We start from the raw sequence: 23,354 nt of genomic DNA on the forward strand, positions 1-23,354 counted from the left end.
ATGTCAGTACTTAGTAAGAGAAATCCCTGCTGGCAATAATTAATACTGGAGTGAGCGTGGTTGGATTGTGGCAGCATGCATTGACACTGTTGTGTGTGCATTGTGATGTATGTGGGGGGAGGGGTAGTTTTTCTGTCATGTCACACAGCAATTCCTGCCATTCTTTTAGAATAATCATTTTAAGATGCACTCTGATGACATTAAGTTGTTAGGAATTGTGACCTTGCAATAACTCCATGTCACTCAGTAGAACAAAATGGTATTATCAAACAAGCTGCTACTGGTTATTAACTACATTACCCTGTACTATCCTGGTCCCTGGATCTGGCAGAGGCTGGGATGTAGCATGAGGCAGTTTCTTTGAGCTAGAGAAGTGCCTTGTGTCTTTCAATTGAGAACTCTCAGGCAATTCTGAAAGAGAGAGTGTGATCCAGTCTTTGTTCAGAAGGATGTGGCTGTAATATGGGACCAAGCTGTTGGAGGCAGATGCAAACTGCAGAAAAATAAGAGGACCAGTAGGGCTCCAACAGGAATACAGAAGATCCCCTGGAAAAGAAGGATCTTAGCATGAGAATAATTAATAATATCATTATTAACATTCCAGCTTCTGCATTAAACAACCTTATTCATTTGGCTGGTAAAGCAAAAGAAACAGTAGCGCTTCAAAAAAAGATTCAATGACATTTGGACATAAAATGTATTGTAAGAGAACCCTCATTAGCTGCAGAGTGTATAAACTGCTAAGGTTTCACTGCTCCTCATGCTGCTAATATTGAGCAGAGATAGCCAGAATTCTGGGATTTTTCCCACAGTTTCCTATAAAAATCCCCCTTTGAATTTTTCCTTTGAGGAAATTCTGGTTTCCCTGTGGTAGAGTTTAAAAATGTGACAAAGTGTTATTTTCCCCCTCACATTCCACACCCTCTGACTGTTTCCCCTCTTTTTCCATTATGAGAAAGAGGGGGAAACCTATGTTTCACACTTTCTTACAGTTTTCCAACTGAAAACATGAAGGAAATAGTATGGAAAAGTGAGGGGGGGGAAACACTTTTTACATTTAAAAGTAGAACTTCCACTTTTAAGCTAATTTACTCTCAGAAAACCCTTTGTTACAGTTTTCAAACTAGCAAACATTGGAAAACTATCAGAAAGTGTGAAACCCCCATAATTTCTAAATGGAAAAACTTCAAAAATTGCAGGAAAAAATTTTGGGGTGTTTTCCTACTTTTTTTATTTTCATAGAAAAATTTTGGGATGCTTTTTCAAAACCTTTCATTGTAAAAAAAATGTTTAATGAAACCCTTTAAAAAAACAGCTTGTCATCAGAAAATGTTTGACCAGCTCTACTACTGAAATTAGGGATGGCCTGGCAATTTGAATTGTCCTTAGCAAAAGTGGAGCCCTAAACTTCAGGGATATGGGACTGGATCGTGAATTTCTTCCCCCTCTGGTTAGTGCCAGAGGCAGAGATTGGAGGGTAAGTTGTCTTCTACTTCCACAGCCGCAGAGGAGATCTCGCTGTCTTGTGAGTAACCAATTCAAAGGCCCCAAAGACCATCAAATGTGTAGGTTGTGTTGTGGTGTTTGGGTGGGATTCACAAGGGGGACAGATGCTTCAACACTCCATATTTCAGCACCTAACTTTTAGGTAGAGCTGGGCAAATAATGGATTTTTCAGTTCACTGACATTTCTGAAAATCAAAAAATTAAAAAAAAAATTAAAAATATCAGTGCATCAAAAAATTCTATTTCAGGTCAAACGAAACAAAATCTGAAAATGGATTTTTTTTCTGGCACTTGTGAAGGTGTAGTGGTGGTAGAAGAAACCACCATTACAACTTTTAGCCCAGTGCTTAGAGTATCCTTCTGGGATGGGAAGCCCTGCGTTCAACTCTACTTCTGCCTGATATGAAGAAGGGGTGTGCTCCAGCCACTGGGCTATGGGGTGTGCTCCAGCCACTGGGCTATGGTATATTATGGGGTAGGGCTCTCTAAATCTCTCCTGTTGATCAACTGTTTACAAATAATTAAATATGAACTGGCATTGCAGGAATGGAGCCTGGGAATCAAAGTGGAACAGCTTCAACAAGAGAGACTGAGAGAGGCCTGTTCCACAATATCCCATAGCCCTGGGGTAAGGGCATTTTTTCTGAGAGATGGGAAACCCAAGTTCAAATCCCTCCGCCACACTAGGTAGAGGGGGGAAATTGAACCTGGGTCTCCAATGCCCTGGGGGAGGGCTAAAGGTCATAAGGAAGGGCACAACATCCTCCTCCTGCTGTTTTGTGTGAGTTTCAACTTGCTCTGAGCATGTCTACCACATCGATACCCAAATAGGTGGGGGAATACCTAGGTTTTTAATCCCATCTGGGGTTTAGGCATGAGTTAGACACCAAACTGCTGTGCAGTGTCAGGGTTTAGGCAGGTGTGCACATGCCCCATTGCTGACATTTAGGCACCCTGGGGACTTCAGTAATGGAAACTTAGGCACCTAGGCCCAGATCTACAAAGATATTTAGACTCCTAACTTCTATTGAACCCAGTGGAAGTTAGAAACATGAATACCTCTGTGGATCTGGGCCGTAGGGATTTTAGGCACCTACAGGGTTAGGGGGCTGCTAAGCAGGGTGTTGTGAATGCCAGTGACATATAATATTGGACTTAGGTGCTTAAGCCCCTCCCCGGTAAATCCCACCATTTGTGCCCAAGGTTGTTTCTGTTCATTGGTATTTTGCTAAGAAACTTTTTTGAAATTTAATACATTCTGCTTTCAAAAGTGCCTTGAAACATCCCAGTAATGAAGTGTGTGTAGTTTTCATACTCTTTCCTTGTCCAACAGGCTGCTTGGAAGTGGTTTTGGTGAGAATGTGCCGTGCCTTCAACCCACTCAACAACACTGTTCTGTTTGAAGGAAAGTATGGAGGAATGCAAATGTTCAAAGCTTTGGGTAGGTTTGCCTTTTTTTATTTTCAGCCATTACAATGAGCCAAATTCTGGAGTGAGTGGGGGATTTACCTTTCTAAATGTAACCACCCTCCCAAAAAAAGTCATTAGCAGCTTTTGAATCCTTTACCTTTAGCACTGAAGAACAGGGAACTGCCATTTAAGCTAACAAAGTAACTCCATTAGCTGCTAACAGTAGTAGGCTGTTTTCCTCTAGTAGAAAAGGAGCAATGGGAGGTCTGCAAGATACACTTTGGCAGTGTGCCACATAAGGACTGAGTAAAATATGAATGAAGATTTCAGAATTTGGCCTATAGTGATCCCAACCTTATTTGTGCTTGACATTTGCACTGGTGCATAATATCAGCCAAAAGAATGGTTTCAAAATTGAAACCTGTGTGGAAGGAAGGTGAATGTTGCAGAAGGGGTAAGTGGATGAAGTCTATTTTTGGCCTCGTGGCTTAGGTAGATGGATGGATGCATGGATCCCACAAAGGTCATGGGGGGGCACCAAGTATTCAGAGAATACTCTGAACCTTGAGAAAGATTCAGGCGCAGCTCAGGTTCATTCTGATTCGTTTGGTAGAGCAACTGTATCATTCCTCATCACTATATGTAACATGCATGATGACTGCTACCTTGCTTGTAGTGTTACCTTATAAATGATGTCAGTGTTCTGGTTGTGAGAATAATTAACCTGTTAATCATTCGGCAATCAGGACCAAAGCCAATGAAGGTTTCAATATTGGTAGTATTTAGTATATATTTAGCTCATTGCTAATATATACATCATATATAAACATTCCATGTATGTTTAGCTGATTTTCTTTGTCCCATAGCATGTTTTTCTCCAAACTTCTAAGAAGGCTATCTTATATTGGTATCTGATGGGATGTTGTAGGAGATGACTGTTCTGTATTAGTCAGATTCCTTGTGTAGATGTCATTTTAGTTTCAAAAACAAAATTTTCTTTCATAACGAAAAAGAAAATTCTTGGCTAACATCTCTGAATGACATTGCAAAAGACATTTTTTTTCCTTTGGCGTTTTTAGAGACAGAGTGTTTCACATATTTTACTGGGATTTATTGAAAGTTTTAGTGATATACAACTGCAAATGCTACTTTTTAAATAGCCTCACTTTCCATGTGAGTGCAAATTCAGTAATCAATGAAAGCGCTGACCTAACCAGAACACTTGCTCACTCACTTGCACTCTTTCTTTCTCTCACTCAGACGCACGCACACACACACACACACACACACGCACTCTTGACATCAAAACAAGCAGTTTTTCAAGGCAGGTTAAGGAGCTGATAAATGTCTAGCATTGACTTTGTTCTCTGTGATCTGTAGGTTCTGATGATCTGGTGAATGAAGCGTTTGACTTTGCAAAGAACTTATGTTCCTTACAGCTGACTGAGGAAGAGATTGCGTTGTTTTCATCTGCTGTTCTGATATCACCAGGTAGTTCTCGCCAAGTATTTTGATGAATCCTCTTTTTCACTGCATCCTTGTTCATATTTTTTTGCCTGCATAAACAGCTGTTGTTCCTACTCAAACTGGCACATTAAGTAATTGAAGAATTGTCTGGATTATTCTCTAAAGTTTTCTTTAATACATTATATCGACAGCAGTTAACCTACTGGAAATAGGCTCAGAACAAAATATGGCTACACCAGCCTAAAGAGCCACAGGTAGGCAGATTTATGACCTGCCTGTTATCCAAAACATTCTGGCCAGCTGTTCAGAACCTGAATTGAATGATAGAAAAATAACTGGCTGGATCTGAGCCAAGTATTGTCTCTTCAACATTCAACAGCACTGTCATAAGATGAAAGAAGAAAAATAGGAACACTAGAAAGAGATAGGGGGCCAGATTGTGTGTGATAGGCATAGGTACCGATTGCAAGTGGGGCAGAACAGCATTTCCCCAGGTGGACCTCTGAGAGATAGTGTGCCTCAGGGAGGCATATTCCTTCTTGAATTCCAGGAAGCACCGGACCTCAGCTCCTTCCTTCCCACTCTGAGGCAGCAGGCACTCTCATGGTTGGTACAAGGGAGCACACTCTGCCTTTGATAGAGTATAGGGATGGGACTGTGACTGGCTTCTCATGTGGGATGGGAGCAAGCAGGGCAAGGGCCTTCCCCATACTGTGCACCTGTACAAGGGCCAGTCAGAAATACGTTTATTGTCATGGGAATATGCTCATTTGTACAAAATACCCATAGTCACACCTATGTGTTTGAAAACACATTGGCTGCATGAATGTTGATGGAAAAGCAGAAAAAATAGGGTTTGGACCATGGGTGATTGGATCAGATCACAAGCTGAATCTAGTGGACAAGTTTTAAAAAGCACCTTAGGGAAAAGGACTTGCCCACTGAAAGTTAATGGGTATTGTGTGCCTAACTCCTTCATGCCTATAAATTCCCCCTACACACACACACACACACACACACAATTCACACAATTCTGCTCCTGGCCTCCTCTAGGCTCTGCCCTTTGTCACATCTGTGGAGGAGATTAATTTAGATACAATTAGACCAGCACAGATGGTGTCAACACGCTTGATATCTTCATAATAACATGTGCTGCAAGGATTCTGGTCCTTGTTATTTCTACAGGAGATTTTGTGTTCTGTAACAGTTTGCTCAGTGTTGGAAGGGATGATTCAGTGAGTACTTGCTGCAGGTTAGTACCATTAGTGTCTTAGATGGAGTCACTGGATGCAAAGCTGCTTTCCAGGATGTTTTCTTGGCGGGAAAGTTCCTCGGCCACAGGAGAAAGGACAGCAGCAGAGCTGTGAGCAGAATCATACTTCTCCAACCGAGCTTTGTTTTATATTACAAAACCTTCACAATGGGCAGAGGTGGAATCCCTGTGTCTTTGTATTTAAATCTTCACTGAGAGTTGTGTTCCAATTTGATGTCTTACAACAGTGACTTGGAAATATAGGATCTGATCCAAGGCATATTTAAATCAATGGGAAACTTTCCATTCATTTCTGTCGGCTTTGGATCAGACTAGTACAGCACATCTGTGGAAAAGGTGTGGCAAATGCAGCAGTTGAATGTGTTTGGGAGCTAGAGAAACTTCAGTGAAATCAAATTTCTACCCAATGTTATGCCTCAGGTAATACAGGAAGGAAGAGCAAATTACTTCCTCAGGCAGCCAGCAAGATCTGGTAACAAAACACTACCGATAATTCTAAGACTATGGCACCTGCTTTAGGCCTGATCCAAACCCCACTGAAGTAATGGAAAGATTCCCATTAACTTTAGTTGCTTTTGATGCAGCCTTTTATGAGATGTGCTAAGCTGCAGGGAGATGGTATATAGATCTCAAAATACTGATTCATCCCTGTGGTCCTCTAAATACCCCATAGTTTGGAAAGTACCAAACGTTTCTACTTGATACCAGTATTTGCTGTCGACTGAGAATCCCTTGCTCATTTCTACTTTTTCTAAACCATTTGTGGATGCATTTAGTGCTCAAAAAAGTGGGTGACTCAGCCCTGACTTGAGACAATTAAACTGCAAGCAAGTGTTCTGAAAGCTTCCCCATTAACTTTGCTAGTGCATTAACTGCTATACAACAGTCCTACTACAGTACTCAAGTGCTGTGCCTCTCTGGACCAGAAATGGCTGGATATAGCAAGCTGTTTGGGAGTTGCGTCCTTTAGATAAACAGGAGCAACTATCAAACTCATATTCACTGTGCTCCAACTCGGAATTTCAGTCTGCTCTTCAGAGACACAAGATTAGCTACTGTAATGTCCCATCATTCTACCTTTCATCTCCTGAATGGGTCTTTCCTACACAGACATAAAGACACTTGCAATTGATTTTTCTCTCCCACATCACAAAGAAGCAAATCTCAAAGTGAATAGTATGTGCCACTTCTTTCTGCAGTGGGTGTGTTTATGTATGGGGAGGGGTGATATAACAGACAGATGGGTTGAAACACCATGTACAACTATGACAAACATTTTCTTTGTCATGAACTTAACAACTGTTATGCTTTATGCGTAACAGCCCTAATTTGTAGTATTAGACACCGAAATGTAACTCACAAAGACTGTACCAACAACGCTGATTCATTTTTAAACCCACGTTTATTATTGAGAGAGAAATCCTTAGGGAATATCCCTCTGTGATAAATCTGTTTTGCTCCAGTCTGCCACACTGGGCCTTGTTTTAAATCCACTAGAGTGCATGTTTTTATGACAGCATAAAATTTAGCACTTAGTATATGAAGTCTGAATATTACTGTATGCTCACTTAGGCAGGTGTTATGTAAGTTCTTAGCTAATCTTGTTACTGCTGCTACTGCTGTTACTGAATCCAGTTGCTTACCTTATGTGAACAAGATTCTTTATCTTTCTAACAAGGTTCCTTTCTCTCAGCATCTGTTCAGTGTCTGGAGACCTCAGCTCTGTCTCTTTTCAGCAAAGCCTCAGACTAGTGTGTTCCAAACAGCAATATTTTCATGCTACACCCTTTTCATGCACTTCTCCTCACACAGGGCCTGACAAAATGATAGTATCCTGTTAATTATATGTTGAAACATCACTATTATCTGGCCTGTATGATAAATTATATTAATGGTTAGTTTACAATAATCCAATCGGTGCCATTACTTCACTTCTGCCTCTAATTAAAAAAAATAAGCATCTGAATGGGGGGAAGGGCTCTTCTGCACCTCCTGGCTCTTCCTGTAAAATTCATCTTCTGCATTAAGATAGGATTTTTCATTTCCTGATGGAAACCCAAAAACTATTTCTAAGATTCAGTCTGAATAGACAGAGAGAGCGAGAGAGAGATTTGCAGCATGATAACAAAAAAAGTTTACCGGTAGAGTAAATGCATTGTATTAATGGACTCAGAATTGAATCAAGATCTGCTGCACTACTTGCCATATGGTTGTTTCAGGAAGCCATGAGCTGGGAGAATATAGATCCTCATCTTTCACTGAAATCAGGGGGAGTTTTGCCTTTGACTTCAGTACAAGCAAGATAGCTTCCAAGCAGCTATTTCTGTAGACATATTCTCCCAGATAATTTAGAGTTTATCTGCTGCCATTTAAAAAGAAGTGCATTTTTTAAATAATATACTTCAAGATGTTGCAACAAAAAAATTAATCTAAAGTATTAAGAAACTCTTTTCAAGGAAACTATTTCTGTTCATTCAGACTTAAATGTTGGTCTCAAAATGTTAGCCCAGTTGAGACTCTAGTTTATTTAATTTTTAATTTTTAAATTGTTATATTTTATTACTGTCAAAGCTGTGTGACTACTTTGATCAGTTTGTTTATTCTTTCTGTACTCAATAGACACTCAGATAGCATTACTTGTATTTCACCTGTGAGATATGAAATAGAGAAATATGAACCAAAAAACAACAGAGAATAAATGAATTGCTTGGACCTTGTTTAATTTTTTTGCAGGAGTTTGTCCATTTTGTCACATCTTTCTCTCATTTGTCCTTTTTTTAAAGTCCACATAGTCAAGTTCAAACATGTAAAGGCAGTGCACTGGTAGCAAGTACGTACTTCATGTCCATGACTTGAACTCCCAGGTGATCTTATAATAATTCATAATATTCTGCCTCTGAAATCATGTGTTAATAGCATAGCAGTCCCTCAGCATAATGCAATTATTATTAATCCTTGTCAGCGTGGTATGTGGTGCCTATGTGTGGATGAGCCTTCTTTCCTTGTTCTTGTTGGCTTTAGCCCTTGCCTTTCTTCTTTGTCAGATCGAGCCTGGCTAATAGAACCAAGAAAGGTCCAGAAACTTCAGGAAAAGATTTATTTTGCACTTCAACATGTGATTCAGAAGAACCATCTTGATGATGAAACCTTGGCAAAGGTAGATCCTTTGAACATGCTAGCTCATGACTATATTAACGGAACAAGTGTTCCTAAGATTCAGGAGTGTTGCCAACATGTACATAGCAATTCTATTATAATTCTTCTTATATATTTGATAACCAAAGTAAGGCTTTGATAGAGAATGATTTCAAAGTGGAGGAACAGCAATAATGCTGCCAAAGGTGAAGTGGTAATTTAGTCATTACCAGATTATCTAATGCAGTATTCAAAATGTAATCTTTTTTTTTAAAGAATGCACTGAGAATGAGAGTCAGAAGACTCTGGAAGATATTAATATAAGAATTCAGAAAGCAAGCTCAGTCTTAATATATTTCCCCACTGAATAAGGGTAAGAAAGAAAGTGTTACCATTTTATAATATTTTGTTTCAGTTGTTCGACTGAGGGGGTAATAAATTCTGGAATTTGTAATCACATAAGGGGAACATAGCATTGAGTTATCCCTGACAGTTCACAGCCATAGATCATCCTGAATAAATCTGGTATTTATTCTTCTATTGGCCAAACTATTTTGCTTCTGAGTTGCTGTAATTGTAATTGTTTAAAAGAGAAATAAAATTTGTAAGACTTGAAGTGAGGATGGTCCCTTCCAGATTTCAGTAGAACCAAGACAATAGCTTTGTCAATTGTGTTGGTAAGGCTTCTTACTGAAATGTTCCTATACACATATCTGCTAACACTGGGGAAAAGTGTAAGCACATTGTTCTAGAATATCAAATGGCGAGTGCATAGCGCATCTGGTCCTCTGCTTTTTTCATGTCCACTGTAAGGACCACAAGGATACTTATTTTGTAATTTTTAGAGATTTCATATCTGTCAAAAATATGTACTACTGTAAAAAAGATATTGAAACTGTCATCAGAAAAGCAAGGCCTAATACTGCAGTCCTGGTAAATAAATAAATAAAACAAAATAAATAAATAAAAAACCTCCCATTAATTTCAGTCAGAGTTTTGCCAGAGGAAGGACTATGAAATGTGTGGCATGCATTACATAAATAGTAAATTCAGATGAAATGGAGACATTTTAATTAGGTAGGCTCCTCATGTAACTGCACAAAAATCTGCTGCTAGACCAAAAATATGTTACTTTCCACAGGAAATTCTATAGGTTTATGTAGTGGTATTTTGATTCAGTTAACAGCAGCAAGCTATATGCTTAGTTTTTCTAGGGAAAAGAGAGTTATTGCTATTCTTTTCCCTGCTACCCTATCTTATTTCCTTCTTTTTCACTCCAACCATTAGTGGTTTTATTTGGTGCTATTATGGGAATGAGACTTCATTAAGGACCACCTCCAATATGCAGCTCTATTTCTTAAATGGCCACTTTAAAGTAACACCGAGGTTTCTAGGACAGTTGTGTTTGGCCTTTAATTAAAAGACAGTTTCTTCTAGACAATTTGATATTGCCAGTTGGGGTGGTCATTTTAAACAGGTTTCGCTGTTCTCAGTTACTCTTCCACCCAGCAGGATGCTACCTCTGTTCATTCTGGAAACCCTGCTTTCTTCTAAACACTTTCTTGCTCTTTTTTTTCCCTTACAGTTAGTAGCCAAGATACCAACCATTACTGCACTTTGCAACTTGCATGGAGAGAAACTGCAGGTATTTAAGCAATCTCATCCAGATATAGTGAATACACTGTTTCCTCCATTATACAAGGAGCTTTTCAATCCAGACTCTACCACGGGCTGCAAGTGAAGGGGAAGATAGAATTGTCACATAGTCCTGGAATGCATCACTGTTAAGACAAAAGAAATGTTTTCATGAAGACTTATTAAAAACGTCACTACTGCAACACTAGGAATGTCCTGCACTTAATAGAATTATTTTTCACCGCTACAGTTTGAAGAATGTAAATATGCACCTCTGAGTGGGGCTCTTTTATTCTTGTCTTTCTTTTACTTCTTTTTTTTTTTAACTGACCATAAATATACAAATATAGGACACCGGGTGTTACCTTTTTTATTTTATTTTATTGGGGTATGTTTGGGGAGACAACTGTTCATAGAATTTTATTGTAGATATAAATGAGAATAGAGCGGTACTTTGCAGTATTACTCTTGCTGTTTATTGTTCAAATATAATTTAAGAAAATTCCACTTATTACACTTGCCTATTTCTATGTTTTTAGATAGTTTAATGCATGTGGAAATTTATAGCTGTCTTGGAAATTGTTGTGCATATATGAAATATACATATGTATATGTACTATAGACATATATATATATAGTATATGCACATGCTGTAGCTTAAAAATCCCATGCCTACTTTCAAAGGATGCTCAGTCAGGCTCTCCTGCAGTTTTTACTCTCCAAGTCATGTATTAGATTTATGTTTGGCAATCAGGATTTTGCTCTGTGAGGCAGAGTTAAATCCTCACTCACCAATGTATAATGAAAGGATGGTATCGCTTCTGAGAAACTTGTCATATAGTGTGTCTATGCAGTATGCAGTCTGTAAATCAAACATTAAGATTGTATCAATGATGCAAAAGCCTTGTCTGGATGGTTCAAATGGACAGAGGAAAAGTGATTTGGAATTTTCTCCCTGTTACGGGAATAAAGCATATATAAAAATGAACATAGCATGCCAGTAAAGTATCTAAACCACAGAGTCAAAATGTAAATTATCCCAAACAGAACATTTTTGTGAATCAGCCAAACATTATATTTTATTAGCGCTTCTTAGAGAAATAGATACAGGGCCCATCTTGCTCCCATTGACTTCAGTTGAACCAGGAGCAGGCCCAAAATATAGCTTTGAAGAGTAAAAATGTGATGTGGTGATGGTGGTGCGGGTGGTGATGACAGTGATACTCTGTCGCCAGCTAAGTCACAGTAAGCTGTTGGATGACAATGGAGGGTTTCCATTTCATAAAAATATATTGCTCAGGTGCTACTATTAGGGGTTCAGGATAGGCAAGTGAGGGGATGTGATTTTTTTTACAGATTTGAATTAAAAACAGAGATAGGCCTGAGTAGCAACATTCAAATGCAAATGTGAATCGGTCCCAGATCATGCTCTCAAACCTGAGAGTGTTCAGATCCATGGTTTGTATTCATGTCTGTCTCTTTGTGCTGCAGATACTGGGCAGAGGGGAGTGGGAGGATACCACAAGCTGAAAAAACAGTAATGAAGAATGTGTTTGTCTCTCCCAGATCCACACACAATAGACTTCCACCTGTGGAAAGGTGAGGGATTCAGCTTCCCCCATAGCATAATCCCTACTGTCCCCTTATCCTGTGGAGGCTTCTCCACAAGTTCAGGGACCTGAGTGTGGATAGCTGGCAAAGAGGGAGAATTCTGTGTGTGGGGGCCAGAGTGAGATGAATTTCCCTCCCCATTCTCCCACCCCCAAACCACATAGAAATTAATACAGCCTGAGTCATTCAGCACAGTGGAACTACCCTATAAAGGGATTTCTGCAGCCTGCATGGAAAGCCCTGTCCGTATGGCTCCACAGTGGAACTGTGTAGATAGGGAGCTGGAGGAGACACCCCGAGACTCCACAGCTGACGTGGAAGTGCATGGTTTTCACATGGGTAGCCCTGAGCCTCCAGCTCATTTCCAGGGATCTGCAGGGTTCTGGTCTGAATCTCCTCCTCCTCCTCCTTCCTCAGGGACCAAACCCCACATCTTATCAAAGAATCCATAGGAAACTCTGATAAGGGAATTTTGTGGAGTTTTCCTTTCCCCCACTGGCCACTCTTCTGTTTCTTTGGCTTGGGAGGAGCCTATCTGGGCAAAGTTAATAATTGTTTGCCTCTCATGCTCATTTTCTTTAGTAATCACAGACAAGACACAACAGCAATAATTTTTTTAAGCCTCTATTATGCATGTAACCTACAGTTTTATACTAGATCATTTTTTCTACAAGCCAGTTTCCAATCTCAAAAAATGCACAGCTGAAGTAGTTCTGCTGGGAAAGGATTTGTTGTAAACCTGATTGTGTTTGCAAAATTACTTTGTACTGTACATCCATTTCTGAAACAACTTGTTTTCCAAACCAGGGCCATGTCCCCTGATATCTACTATTTGCACCAAAAATGTCCTCAGTTAAAATAAACAAATAAAATTTGCACTTCTATAGCAACTTCCATCTCAATGCAACGTACAAATACTGATTTAACCCTACAACACCCTTGTATGGTGAGGAATGTATTTATATCCCCATTTTACAAAGGAGGAAAGTGAAGCACAAGAAGACTAAGGGTTTGACCCTGTACCTCCAAAGTAAGTGAGAGTTTTACTTGATTTCATCTGGAGCAGAATTTAGAGCCAATGTGTGACTTGCTGAAGGCCATGCAGGACATCTCTGGTAGAATGATGAATAGAACCCCAATTCCATTCTTCCTCCTCATATTATTATTATCTAAAGCCTTGATTATCCAAATTTACTCAGTGCCCCCCATGACAGTCAGACAATCAAGGTATGCAAATATGTTACAGTAAGAACAAATAAATGTGAATACAGCTAAAAATAAAACTACTCACCAGGTCAGGTTGTAGCAGCTCAGAAGAGTATATTTATAGTTATACATGATTACTCCCTTGCTTGTTTTTTTTTAAGCACAAGAACAAAAACATATAGTTGAAAACCCTCAAAGTGTTTGTTTCAGTGTTGTGGTGACCAGACATAATAAATTTAGTCTGCCCTCCAATCCATAGAGAAAATGATTAAATATAATTGTCCTTTTTGGGGAGTTAATAATAAGGCTTTGTTATGTGAGTAAATAAGAACAGTACTTCATTATGCTGAGTTGCTTCCTGAAAAGTTTTTCATTCCTTTCCTTTCATAAAATAAAACAACTATCATTGGGAATTTTACCTCTTGCACTCTAGTCAAGTTAACTGGATGTAGACACAAAAGATATTACTTAGCATTTATATAGTGCTTTTCATCATCAAAGCACTTACTTAACCCTCAGCCACTTAAACCTTTCAACACTCCTCATGCATAAGGATTATTATACCTATTTTAAAATGGCAAAACTCAAGCAAATAAATTAAGAACCTTGCCAAAGGCTACAGAAGAAGCAGTGTCCAAACTGGGATTAGAAAACAGTGATTTTTTCTTAGACCACTTTTAATGTGCACTGCTGCCCCTCTGCATTAAGATGGGTATAACAGTGGTGTTTAAAAATTGCTGATTCACAGAACCTTGATCACCATTAAAAAGGCAACAGTTATCAACAGTTACCACTATAATTATTGAATTTAGCATCCCACTTTTGTATTCCTTTTGAATAATTTGCACATACACCCTGATTTTTTCCAAATTATTTGTTAGTATTCACTGAATACTTAATACAAACAAATTTAGATACAACTTGTTTGCAAACTTTGACTAGTTGCTAATTGCTGTTCATTAGCTATGAGGTGAGACTGGTAATTTAAGTAAAATGGTATTGTTCTTGCTCCTTGACTGGATGACTAAAACTTATAAAACCCAGAGAACAATGAGTAATCAATCATGTCTAGTGCAAATTTTTGGATGATGATTCATTTGTGCTAAAATTTGAAAAAATTGAGGATTTGATACCTTTTTCATGAATTAGATGACAACCGTCTTAAGAACAATGTACAATGTGAGCTCCACACTTATAGCAAACGGAACATAGTTTTTATTTATTTTATTTCAGAAAATATTTGTGCATCATTTTATATATTATTAGTATCTCTAGTTACTCCACCGTTATATCAAAGACAGCAAAGGTTAATTCCCTACAATTAGTCTATGTCATATTTCAGCCAGTTAATTGCTGATACATGTAAAATTTTTAATGGCAAGCACTTTAAATTAGACTGATTTTCAATGACTGATTAATCCTCCTCATATTATTATCTAAAGCCTTGATTATCAAAATTTACTCAGTGCTTTAACAAAAAAAAAGAAAATTTTAAAAAATTATACCTGCTCCTCCATTTCTAGTATTGTACTCAGATAATTCAGCCACATTGAACCAAATTATCCACACCGTCTGAACAGACAGATGTATGTAGATGGCTTGTTACACTACTACAGAGACTTAATTTTGGTGTAAATGTCACTCCTGTTAGCTCTTTGTGTAAAGAATTAATTCCAAGAGTCATATTTCCTTTTAATGGGAAAATTACTTTACTGATTGCTAGGAAAACAGGGTAATAGAAGTCACTCAATTAAACCAAGCAGTTTCCAAATACAATATATGTTTTGATTGGCTTGTGATTGGCAGCATTTAGGGTCTGATTCTGCAATTTGTCGAGCTCCCTTAGCTCCAGTTATAGCTAATGAAATCGGAGGGCCTGCAGCACCTCCCAGGAGGTATTTGGCACCTGATAAAATCAAAGGCCTCAGAGTTTGGAGCTCCCATTTGAGCTTTGTAGAATGCATGTCAAATGTTGCCCAATGCCTTCATACTTGTTTTAATGTTTTTACTTTGTGGTTCCCATTGTTAATTTCAGCTCCATTGCACATGGGATAATTTATTTCCTCCACTTCACCTTGGATGTTTAGATTGGGCCAATTTATGTGTTTAGGGAGGTGGGGAGGATGAAGTTTATTACCCAAGACAAGTTTTATGAAGTGATTGGGTTTTGTTTGTTTGTTTATGTTCATCGTAGGTAGCCTGCAATAGTGTGAGTTTTTCTTTGGGTTAGCTTTGGTTTGTTCCCCCTCCCATTCCCCATTATGACATTTACACAGAAAAGGGGGCAAATCCTGTTCCTTGTGAACAGTTGTGTAAATAAACTGTGTAGAGAAGTGCTCTGCAAAGGCTGGGGAAAGGAACATTCCCCTTGCCACCTTCCATCTCCACTCCAAGTTGTGGAATGATAGTAGAGCTGCTTCCTGGAGGCTACTGTAGCCTCAGATGTGCTGGAAGGTGTTCTGGCTGGTAGATCTGCATAATCACAGGTCCTGGCCCCTGCCCCCAAAATCTCTCCTATGCTACTCTAGAGTTGTAGAACATGTCACAAAGGGTCTTCAGTCTCCCTACACCTTCCCCATGCAGCCTATCTCCATTGGTTGTGCTGCATTCAGAATCACACAAAGCCCTTGCTTGGACTGGAGGATTTGGCCATATTGTTATACAATATTAAGCATTCCTGAAATATCACTGGCTAATGAGATGAGAATGAAACATGATACCATCATTTTGGTCTAAGCACATCCTGTAAAAATATCTGTTGAAATTGAAACCCAAGACAAAAATAGCTTCCTTTTCCCTGACACTAACAAAATACACTATCTATTCTTAACATTACCCAGCACTTTCTGCCTCCACTGTAAGGACTACCTACTGTCTCTGACATCCTGTAGAAACAGTGGATCAGAGTATCACTCCTCTTCTTTCCTTTAAAGTTTCACACTTTGTAAATGACAATCACTGCTTGATGCAGATGTTGCACTGTATGCCACTCAGGGATGTTTCATTATTAAAAATAAATATAATGGTAATAATAAGGAAAAGAATGTTAGGGGTTTTGAAGGGCACACATTTAGATGCCCAAATGAGAGATCCAGACAAGGCTTTCAAGCCAATGATTGGAAATGACATTGGTTAGAAACTGAATTCACTGGCATTGTTTCCTCAACTCAGTGCAGTACCTTCTTCACTTATTGTTTCACATTCATTACAGTATTTCTGAGCAATTAATTCATGTTTTCAAATGTCCCCACAGAATCAGAATGTAAATTAGCTCTGTATGATTTACTGAATTAGACTATTGACAAAAGAAAGTTTGATTTAAAGGTACCAAGGTAAAGTACCATTAATGTGGGCTATATTCAGAATGGCTGGAGGCATGTAGGATGAAGGACTAGGACACAGAATAAATGATAACGCTGGTAGTAACCGCCACCATTTTGCTGACTGACCATATGGAGAAATAATCACTGAGAGGAAGCAATAGAAAAGAAAGAGGTTAACTACTCTCCTTCCCTCTCGTGGATGTATCAGATCATCAAACCCAGTCCCCATCCAGGCCACTAAACCAACTCTTCTCCTAGCATATATCCATGTCCTTCTGAGCTTATGCTCATCTCTGGCTGAGACACTGGTATTTGTTACTACTACATCAGAGGCATGATATTCCCATATTCCAACTACACTAGAATTGGGACACTATGCTCCTCCTCCCCAGTCCTACTCCTTGATGCCTTAACCAGGCCCTACTTCATCTGTTTACAAGAACTGCCTTGCTCTTCGTGTGCAGGGAACTTGAAAACACACGCGCACACATGCACACACACGCACAATCAATTCCCTCCAGGTCCCTGACCTAGCTAAGCTGTTCCTATCCTCTGACCATGATAAGATCACATCACTTCTCCCAAGTTTATTAGGGGTGGGGGCAGCTAGGATCCCTTTCTACCTCTGTGTCCTCCATATAGGGAGAGTGAATGGGAAACCTCACATCAAGAGTTGGAAGGGAGAGACTAAGATCCCTGCTACCAGTGGTTTAAAGCTATCGATCTATCTAGCCAAGTTCTTATACTGGTAGCCATCACTTGAGTTTAGGCTATTCAATTTTCTGGGCTACTTTGAGCCTGTCATGGAGGTTATGGAGATCCACAGGTAGTGCATCAGCACATCAGAAGGCAGAGCCTCCTGACCAATGAGCGAGCTCCCTACCTCAAACATGACTGGGACACTCAAGAACTGTGAAGTGACTGGCCCACTTTGGAATCTGTTTAAAGCTAATTCACCCCACAGAAGCCTTGATCTGTTCTTATCCTGGAGCCTTGTGAGACCTTCTCCACTGGGAAGGCAGGAAACTGCCTCCTTTGTCTCTCTCTCTCTCTCTCTGCCAGCATAGGCAAGTGGCTTGGACATTATGGTTCTCACAGTTAATCTTGTAAATCACTAATGGTAATGCCCAACTAATGCACAGTCTCTGAAGTGGTCTAGAAGCAGATCATTTAACTATACAAGTCACTTGCATGCACAGCCTGCACTATAGAAAAAAAATATCCAGTGTGAAAAGAGAAAAAATTCTACAGTGGTAACTCTCCCTAAAAGGCAGTCTGAATATACAATGACATGGATGGATTATGCCAATCTGCTAGTGTCCTTTTTAAACAATCCTTCCATTTAGTTTACACTAAAAGACTAAGGAAACACACAAATGCATCAGAGAATAAGGACTAGATTCTTGTTTGGTGCTTAATATTGCCCAAACATTTATTGCAGACAATGAGAATAATACTGTTGACAGTGAGTTCAGTAACTTGATGTATTGTACGTATATATTTTTATCATCGTAACAATTCGACCGCATCATATAGGAAGAGTGAAAGAAAACATATAGCAGCAATAAATTCTAAATGTTTCTTTGTAACTATACATGCAGAAAATGTTTGCTTTGCACGCTGTCTTCTGTACAGAAACATAAAGAAAAAACTTCATCTACTGTAGATATGACAATGTTTTTCCATATTTGTTGGACTTGGTAATCTTTGATTGAAGATACTGCTGTTGGGAAACATGTATATGCTTCAAGGCAAGGCAATGCTCCTTGTTTATTGCTATACATTGGTAACAGTGAAACTATATCTGGACAGAATTAGAAAATTGTCTCCTTGTTTTCAATTTTGTAACCACATTGGTCCCTTATTATTCAAGCAGCAAAAGCCCAAATGCATTGAAGAACAAATAGGGCCAGATGGGCCGCAACAGAGAACAGGCTTTACCTTGAAGACTGTTCTACTTAAAAACAGCTTATAAAAAAAGCACTTATATTTGTCTTGATTAGACGCCCAGCTTAAGAAATCAAAGTAAATAGATTAGTCTGTCAGCTTCTTCTGGGATTCAAATGCACTATAATTGTTTTCTTTAAATGTGTCACTTCAATGTCTGAATCGGGCAAATTTTTTGTTGTTGTTAATATGAAATTCTAATAATAATGTAACCCTTTGAGGTTCTAAAGTGTGGACCATGCATTTCTGTGCAGTAGATGGGGATTTGTTCATGCACTTATTATAAAAAAAAAACATCACTGAATAGCATAACAAGTGAACTAGCTGTGGTAATCTCTGCTTCTTGCATTACTGCAGTGTGACCTCCAGTGGGCTACAGGGAGCAGCTCAGTGACTATATTTGTAGCCATGACTAAAGCACAACCGAAACTCTAACTGAGCTACTGTTCACACGAAGTTCAAGAAAATGTAGGGGTGTTTTTTGAGTTTTATGCTAATCTCTATGGGATGATTCCCATGTCAAACTAATTGCCCTGGCTGTAATTGATGGACAACAGCTATAAATAAATTAGGAATCTGAATGACTACAGAAATCCCTTATTTTACTACTGCATTGTCTGCCTCATCTGATTAACACTAAAGAAAGTACTAAAAACAAAACAAACAGAAACTGAGTATGTATTGTAGAAATGTAGAGGACAAATAAAATATTTTTTCAAAAGCAATTACTTTTAATATATGCTTGTGGAAGGTCTACTACTATGTATGCTGTCTCTGTAATTTTTGCTGTAAATAACTTGGGACAGTGAATACACTGATTTTTTCTATGTCTCTGTTTAAGCATAAGACTTTGTAACAATTTTTTTTAAACAGGAAAAAACATCAAAGAGCAAACTATGTACTTGCTTCCTATGAGTGTAATGTTTTCTTCAGTTTTTAATGGAAACTGATTGTAACAGATAAAGCCTTTTGATCAGCCATTGGTGTTTAGAGTATACTTCAGTTTGTAATGGGGGAAAAATAAGACAGGTCTGTCAATGACACCTGTTCCCAACGAGTCTGTAAAGTGAATATTGTGCTAATAATACCTGAAGACCGCAGTTGAACAATACAATTTGCAAAAGGTTACTCAAGCAAATAATGTTTCCTTACAACATATGGCTTTTATGAATCTTTCCAGCATGAATTATATTAATAAAAACAAATTCTTCTTTCCCATGAACTAAATATTTTTGTATGCTTTTAATTTCTTATTCAAATTTGAGGTCAGGCCACTCATTAGCTATAATCTGAAGCCATAACTGACCTTCACCAAATAAACATTTTAAAGATCACAACAGAAAAAAGAAACTGTGTCCAGTGTATCAACAGCTATAACAACACAAGCAGGAGCATAAATAAGATGCAAACCATTTGGATGCCTTTCCTGCATCCTAAATATGATTTTAATGGCTAGTATTTTATGATTACCAATTTATAAATAAAATTAAAATAGCTATTTAGATTTAAATGAAACTTTCTAATATTTTTAATATCCCTGAAAATGCTTCCTTGCTTTTAGGATTGTGAGCGGATATGATTTTTCATATACTTCCAAGTTTCAAAGGTTTAATGTTTTTATCCTATTTCCAATTACTTTTGTTAGAGTGAAGTGAGATGTTAAATCCCAGATTTAAAAACCCTGAGCTATTTGGTGCTTGGCTGTAGCTACATTGTTGTAAATTGATTTAATTTGATTTGGGGGAGGGGGGAGGCGGGTAACTTGCTACTCAGTGAGCATGCTCACCACTTTGGCAACACACCAGAGCTGCATTGCCTGACAACGAGTGTAAAAAAATCAAATAAGTAGAATAAAAAATGACTCACACTAAAAGCAGAATGAAAAGTACTTTCTAAAGCTAAATGCCTCCTAGAGCCAACATTGATTTTTGTTTCTGAAGCTTAATTGTATAATAATAATACTAATAATAATGAATGATGTATTTTTACTAGCCTGTAGATGCAAAAAGCAAAACCACAAATGACAAAGAGACATATTGGTTGAAACTCTGGCCCCATTGAAGTCAATATTGACTTTAACAGAGCCAGGATATCATCCACTGTTTTTACATCTGCAGTTTTCTTCTGATCTCTCTCTGCTCTCTTTCTCCCCTGTTTAATATATGAGCCCTAATTTATGTGTATGTGAGTAAAACTACAGCCTGATTCATTTAGAAAGTGACCATTGAGGGTTTTTTTTTTAAATCATGAATATCCTAGAACCAGCATCCCTGTCGAATAAAAAGGTTTTATATTGCTTTAGAATGTAATAGATTTTTGTCTTATTTTATGTCCTGTAATTTATTAGTTCAATACTTTTAGCATTCCATAATAATGCACACATGATTTTTGAATGTTTTCTGTAAATGACAATCAATGTTGATGAAGTTCCTTTCTTTAACGCTGAATTAAAAAAAAACTGTATAAGAAAATAAAACTTGCCTTCTGTCTTTGTTTTATTCTGAAGTGGGGGGTGTAGGTTTATCATTTTACTCAGCGATGGAAGTTAAAAAAAAAAAGTCAGGAAAGAGAACATTTTCAGGATTTTTTTTTTCTTTTACCTATAGCATGACATATAATATGTGTATTCCTCAATACACCAAAACAACTGCTAATTTACCATTTAAATTAGACTGCAAATTTTAATATGTAAATGTTAGAGATTTCTTTGGGTTTGTTTTGTGGGGAGTTTTTTGTTTGTTTGTTTTTAAGAAAAAGCTTCAGCTAGTAGAAGAGTGACGAATTTTAGTTCAGCTACTTCTATGAATGGAAAATTCAGAGTAATATAAGATTTTCTAATCAGTACACCTAACTGAAAAGATGACCATGTCAATCATATATTTTTAAAATTGACCTATGTGTAATAAAAGTGACTAACACTGCTACAGAAAGTCACTATCTTCAGAGTCTGAGGCCATAAGGCTAGATTTTTAAAGGTATTTAAAGAGGCAGCAAATCCCACTAGGGTACTTATCTGTGCCTTTAGGTGCCTAAATATCTTTACATAGGGCCTGACACTGAAAACCTTTACACAAATCACACATGTAGTCTGTCTGATGTCAGTGGGACTACTCACTTGGTTAAAGCTAAATATCATTGAATCAGGGCTGTGGTGGATGAGGGCCCCTTGAGCCCCCACTGCACCACCGTTTGGGTTGCTTCCCTTCTCTGGCACTCAGTGTCCTTCTCAGGGCATACAAGAGTCTCTTCAAGCAATAAATGTTCTCTCCCTTCTCTCCTTCCCCTCCTCCCCCGACCTTCCTGAGGACAGGTTGCATCATAGTAAAGAAAAGAGAAAGGAAATTAAAAGGTGCTCAGTCTCTTGGGCAGTTTCTGGGTCACCCCTTTGGGGCCTAGCTGGTCTGTAGACATTTTTGGTGTCCTGATCATCGTTAGCATCCATCCCCCACCCCTCAGCTTTTGGACCCATTCTCTATCTGGTCCAGGCAGTCTCAGGGCAGCAGGGTCGGTGACTGGCTGCCTCTTTGCTGCACTAACCCTGTAACCAGTTGTCTTTGAGTATGTTTACAGTGCAATTAGATATCCGTGGCTGCCCGTGTCAGTTGACTCAGGCTCTCGGGCTAAGGGGCAGTTTAATTGCGGGATGTAGCCTGCGCTTGGGGATCCTCCCAGCCTCCTGCCTGAGCCCAAATGTTTACACAGCACTTAAACAGCCCCTTAGCCTAAGCCTACTGCTCCCAAGTCAGCTGGCACAGGCCAGCCCCAGGTCTCCAATTGCAGTGTAGACATACCCTCTAAGCTAAGGCACAGCAGAGTTCCCCCAGTGACCGCCCTTTCCTGTGGCAGGCTTTCCCTTCCTCCCACCAGTCAAAGCAAGCCCTACAGATGTCTTGTTAGTGCTGGCTGAGCCCAGAAGAGCTTATTAGTTTTCTCCTTAATAAGCTGAGTGTGTGCACCTCTCTGCACATACCACACCCCCTCCAGTTGAAAAGGTGATCTTGGGGTGGTTTGCCGCCATATCTGATTTGTTTGATTACCTCAGTGAAGCGGGAGATGGTTTTACAGAGGCTCGACCTTTAAAGGGAGCCATAACTTGCACAGCAGCTGAGAGGTGGACTTAGTCCCTTCATCAGTTAGTAGTTCCCAGGGAACTGCTATGTGTGACACGAGCTTCAGGTGTTTTCAGGTAAGGGGGGAAAAATGATGCTCAGGATCTTGGACAGTTCTCAGCCACACTTTTGGGGCTTGACTTGGTAGTGTCCTGATCAGGGTTTGAGTCCATTCATGACATCCCTGTTTTTTGTTGCACCTGTTCTGTCTCTGGTCCAGACAGTCTCATGGCTGCAGGGTGTGCAAGTGTCTCCCTCTTCACTGATGTCACCAGCTGGCTCTGAAGCACAGCAGTCTGTCTCTAGTTGCTGTCCCGGCCTGTGACAGGCTTTCCTTTGTTAAGCTTCCTCCCCGCAACCAAGCAAGCCTTGAGTCAGTGGTGGATTAATGCATTGGCCTTTGGAAAAATGGGCCCCGCAAGACCCTGCAGAAGCCACAGGGTTACAGGAGCTCCGGGAGCTCCTGCACCACCCCTTCCCCCCAAAAGCCCTGCCGCCTCACGTCCTCTTCCCACAAGGCACTGTCATCCCCATGTTCACCTCTCCACCCCCTCCTCATTGCTCACCCTTAAGTAGGGCTGCCAACCCCCCCAGGATTGCCCTGGAGGCTCCAGGAATTAAATATTAATCTTTAATTAAAGATTGTCATGTGATGAAACCTTCAGGAATATGTCCAACCAAAATGGGCATCCATAGCCTTAAGGCAGGTAAAAAGTGGGAAGACATAGCCCT

General features: G+C 39.2%; 1 protein-coding gene across 3 annotated transcripts in view; it reads left to right on the plus strand.

The window, feature by feature from the left end:
* RORB (RAR related orphan receptor B) overlaps positions 1 to 20,915 on the plus strand; it is a 219,009-nt gene extending 198,094 nt beyond the window's left edge. For 2 of the 3 annotated variants that reach the window (XM_065549410.1, XM_065549409.1), the window contains exons 8-11: positions 2,840 to 2,947; positions 4,297 to 4,407; positions 8,701 to 8,813; positions 10,377 to 14,732. In XM_065549410.1, coding sequence (XP_065405482.1) covers positions 2,840 to 2,947; positions 4,297 to 4,407; positions 8,701 to 8,813; positions 10,377 to 10,532 — 488 coding nt within the window. In that variant the 3' untranslated portion in view covers positions 10,533 to 14,732. Of the gene's footprint in view, positions 1 to 2,839; positions 2,948 to 4,296; positions 4,408 to 8,700; positions 8,814 to 10,376; positions 14,733 to 18,870 lie in introns of those variants that run through there. The other variant, XM_065549411.1, reaches the window with a different exon arrangement.
* The last annotated feature ends 2,439 nt before the right edge of the window (positions 20,916 to 23,354 follow it).

The sequence above is a fragment of the Chrysemys picta genome, chromosome 6 (genome assembly GCF_011386835.1).
Source record: "Chrysemys picta bellii isolate R12L10 chromosome 6, ASM1138683v2, whole genome shotgun sequence".
NCBI classification, from domain to species: domain Eukaryota; kingdom Metazoa; phylum Chordata; order Testudines; family Emydidae; genus Chrysemys; species Chrysemys picta.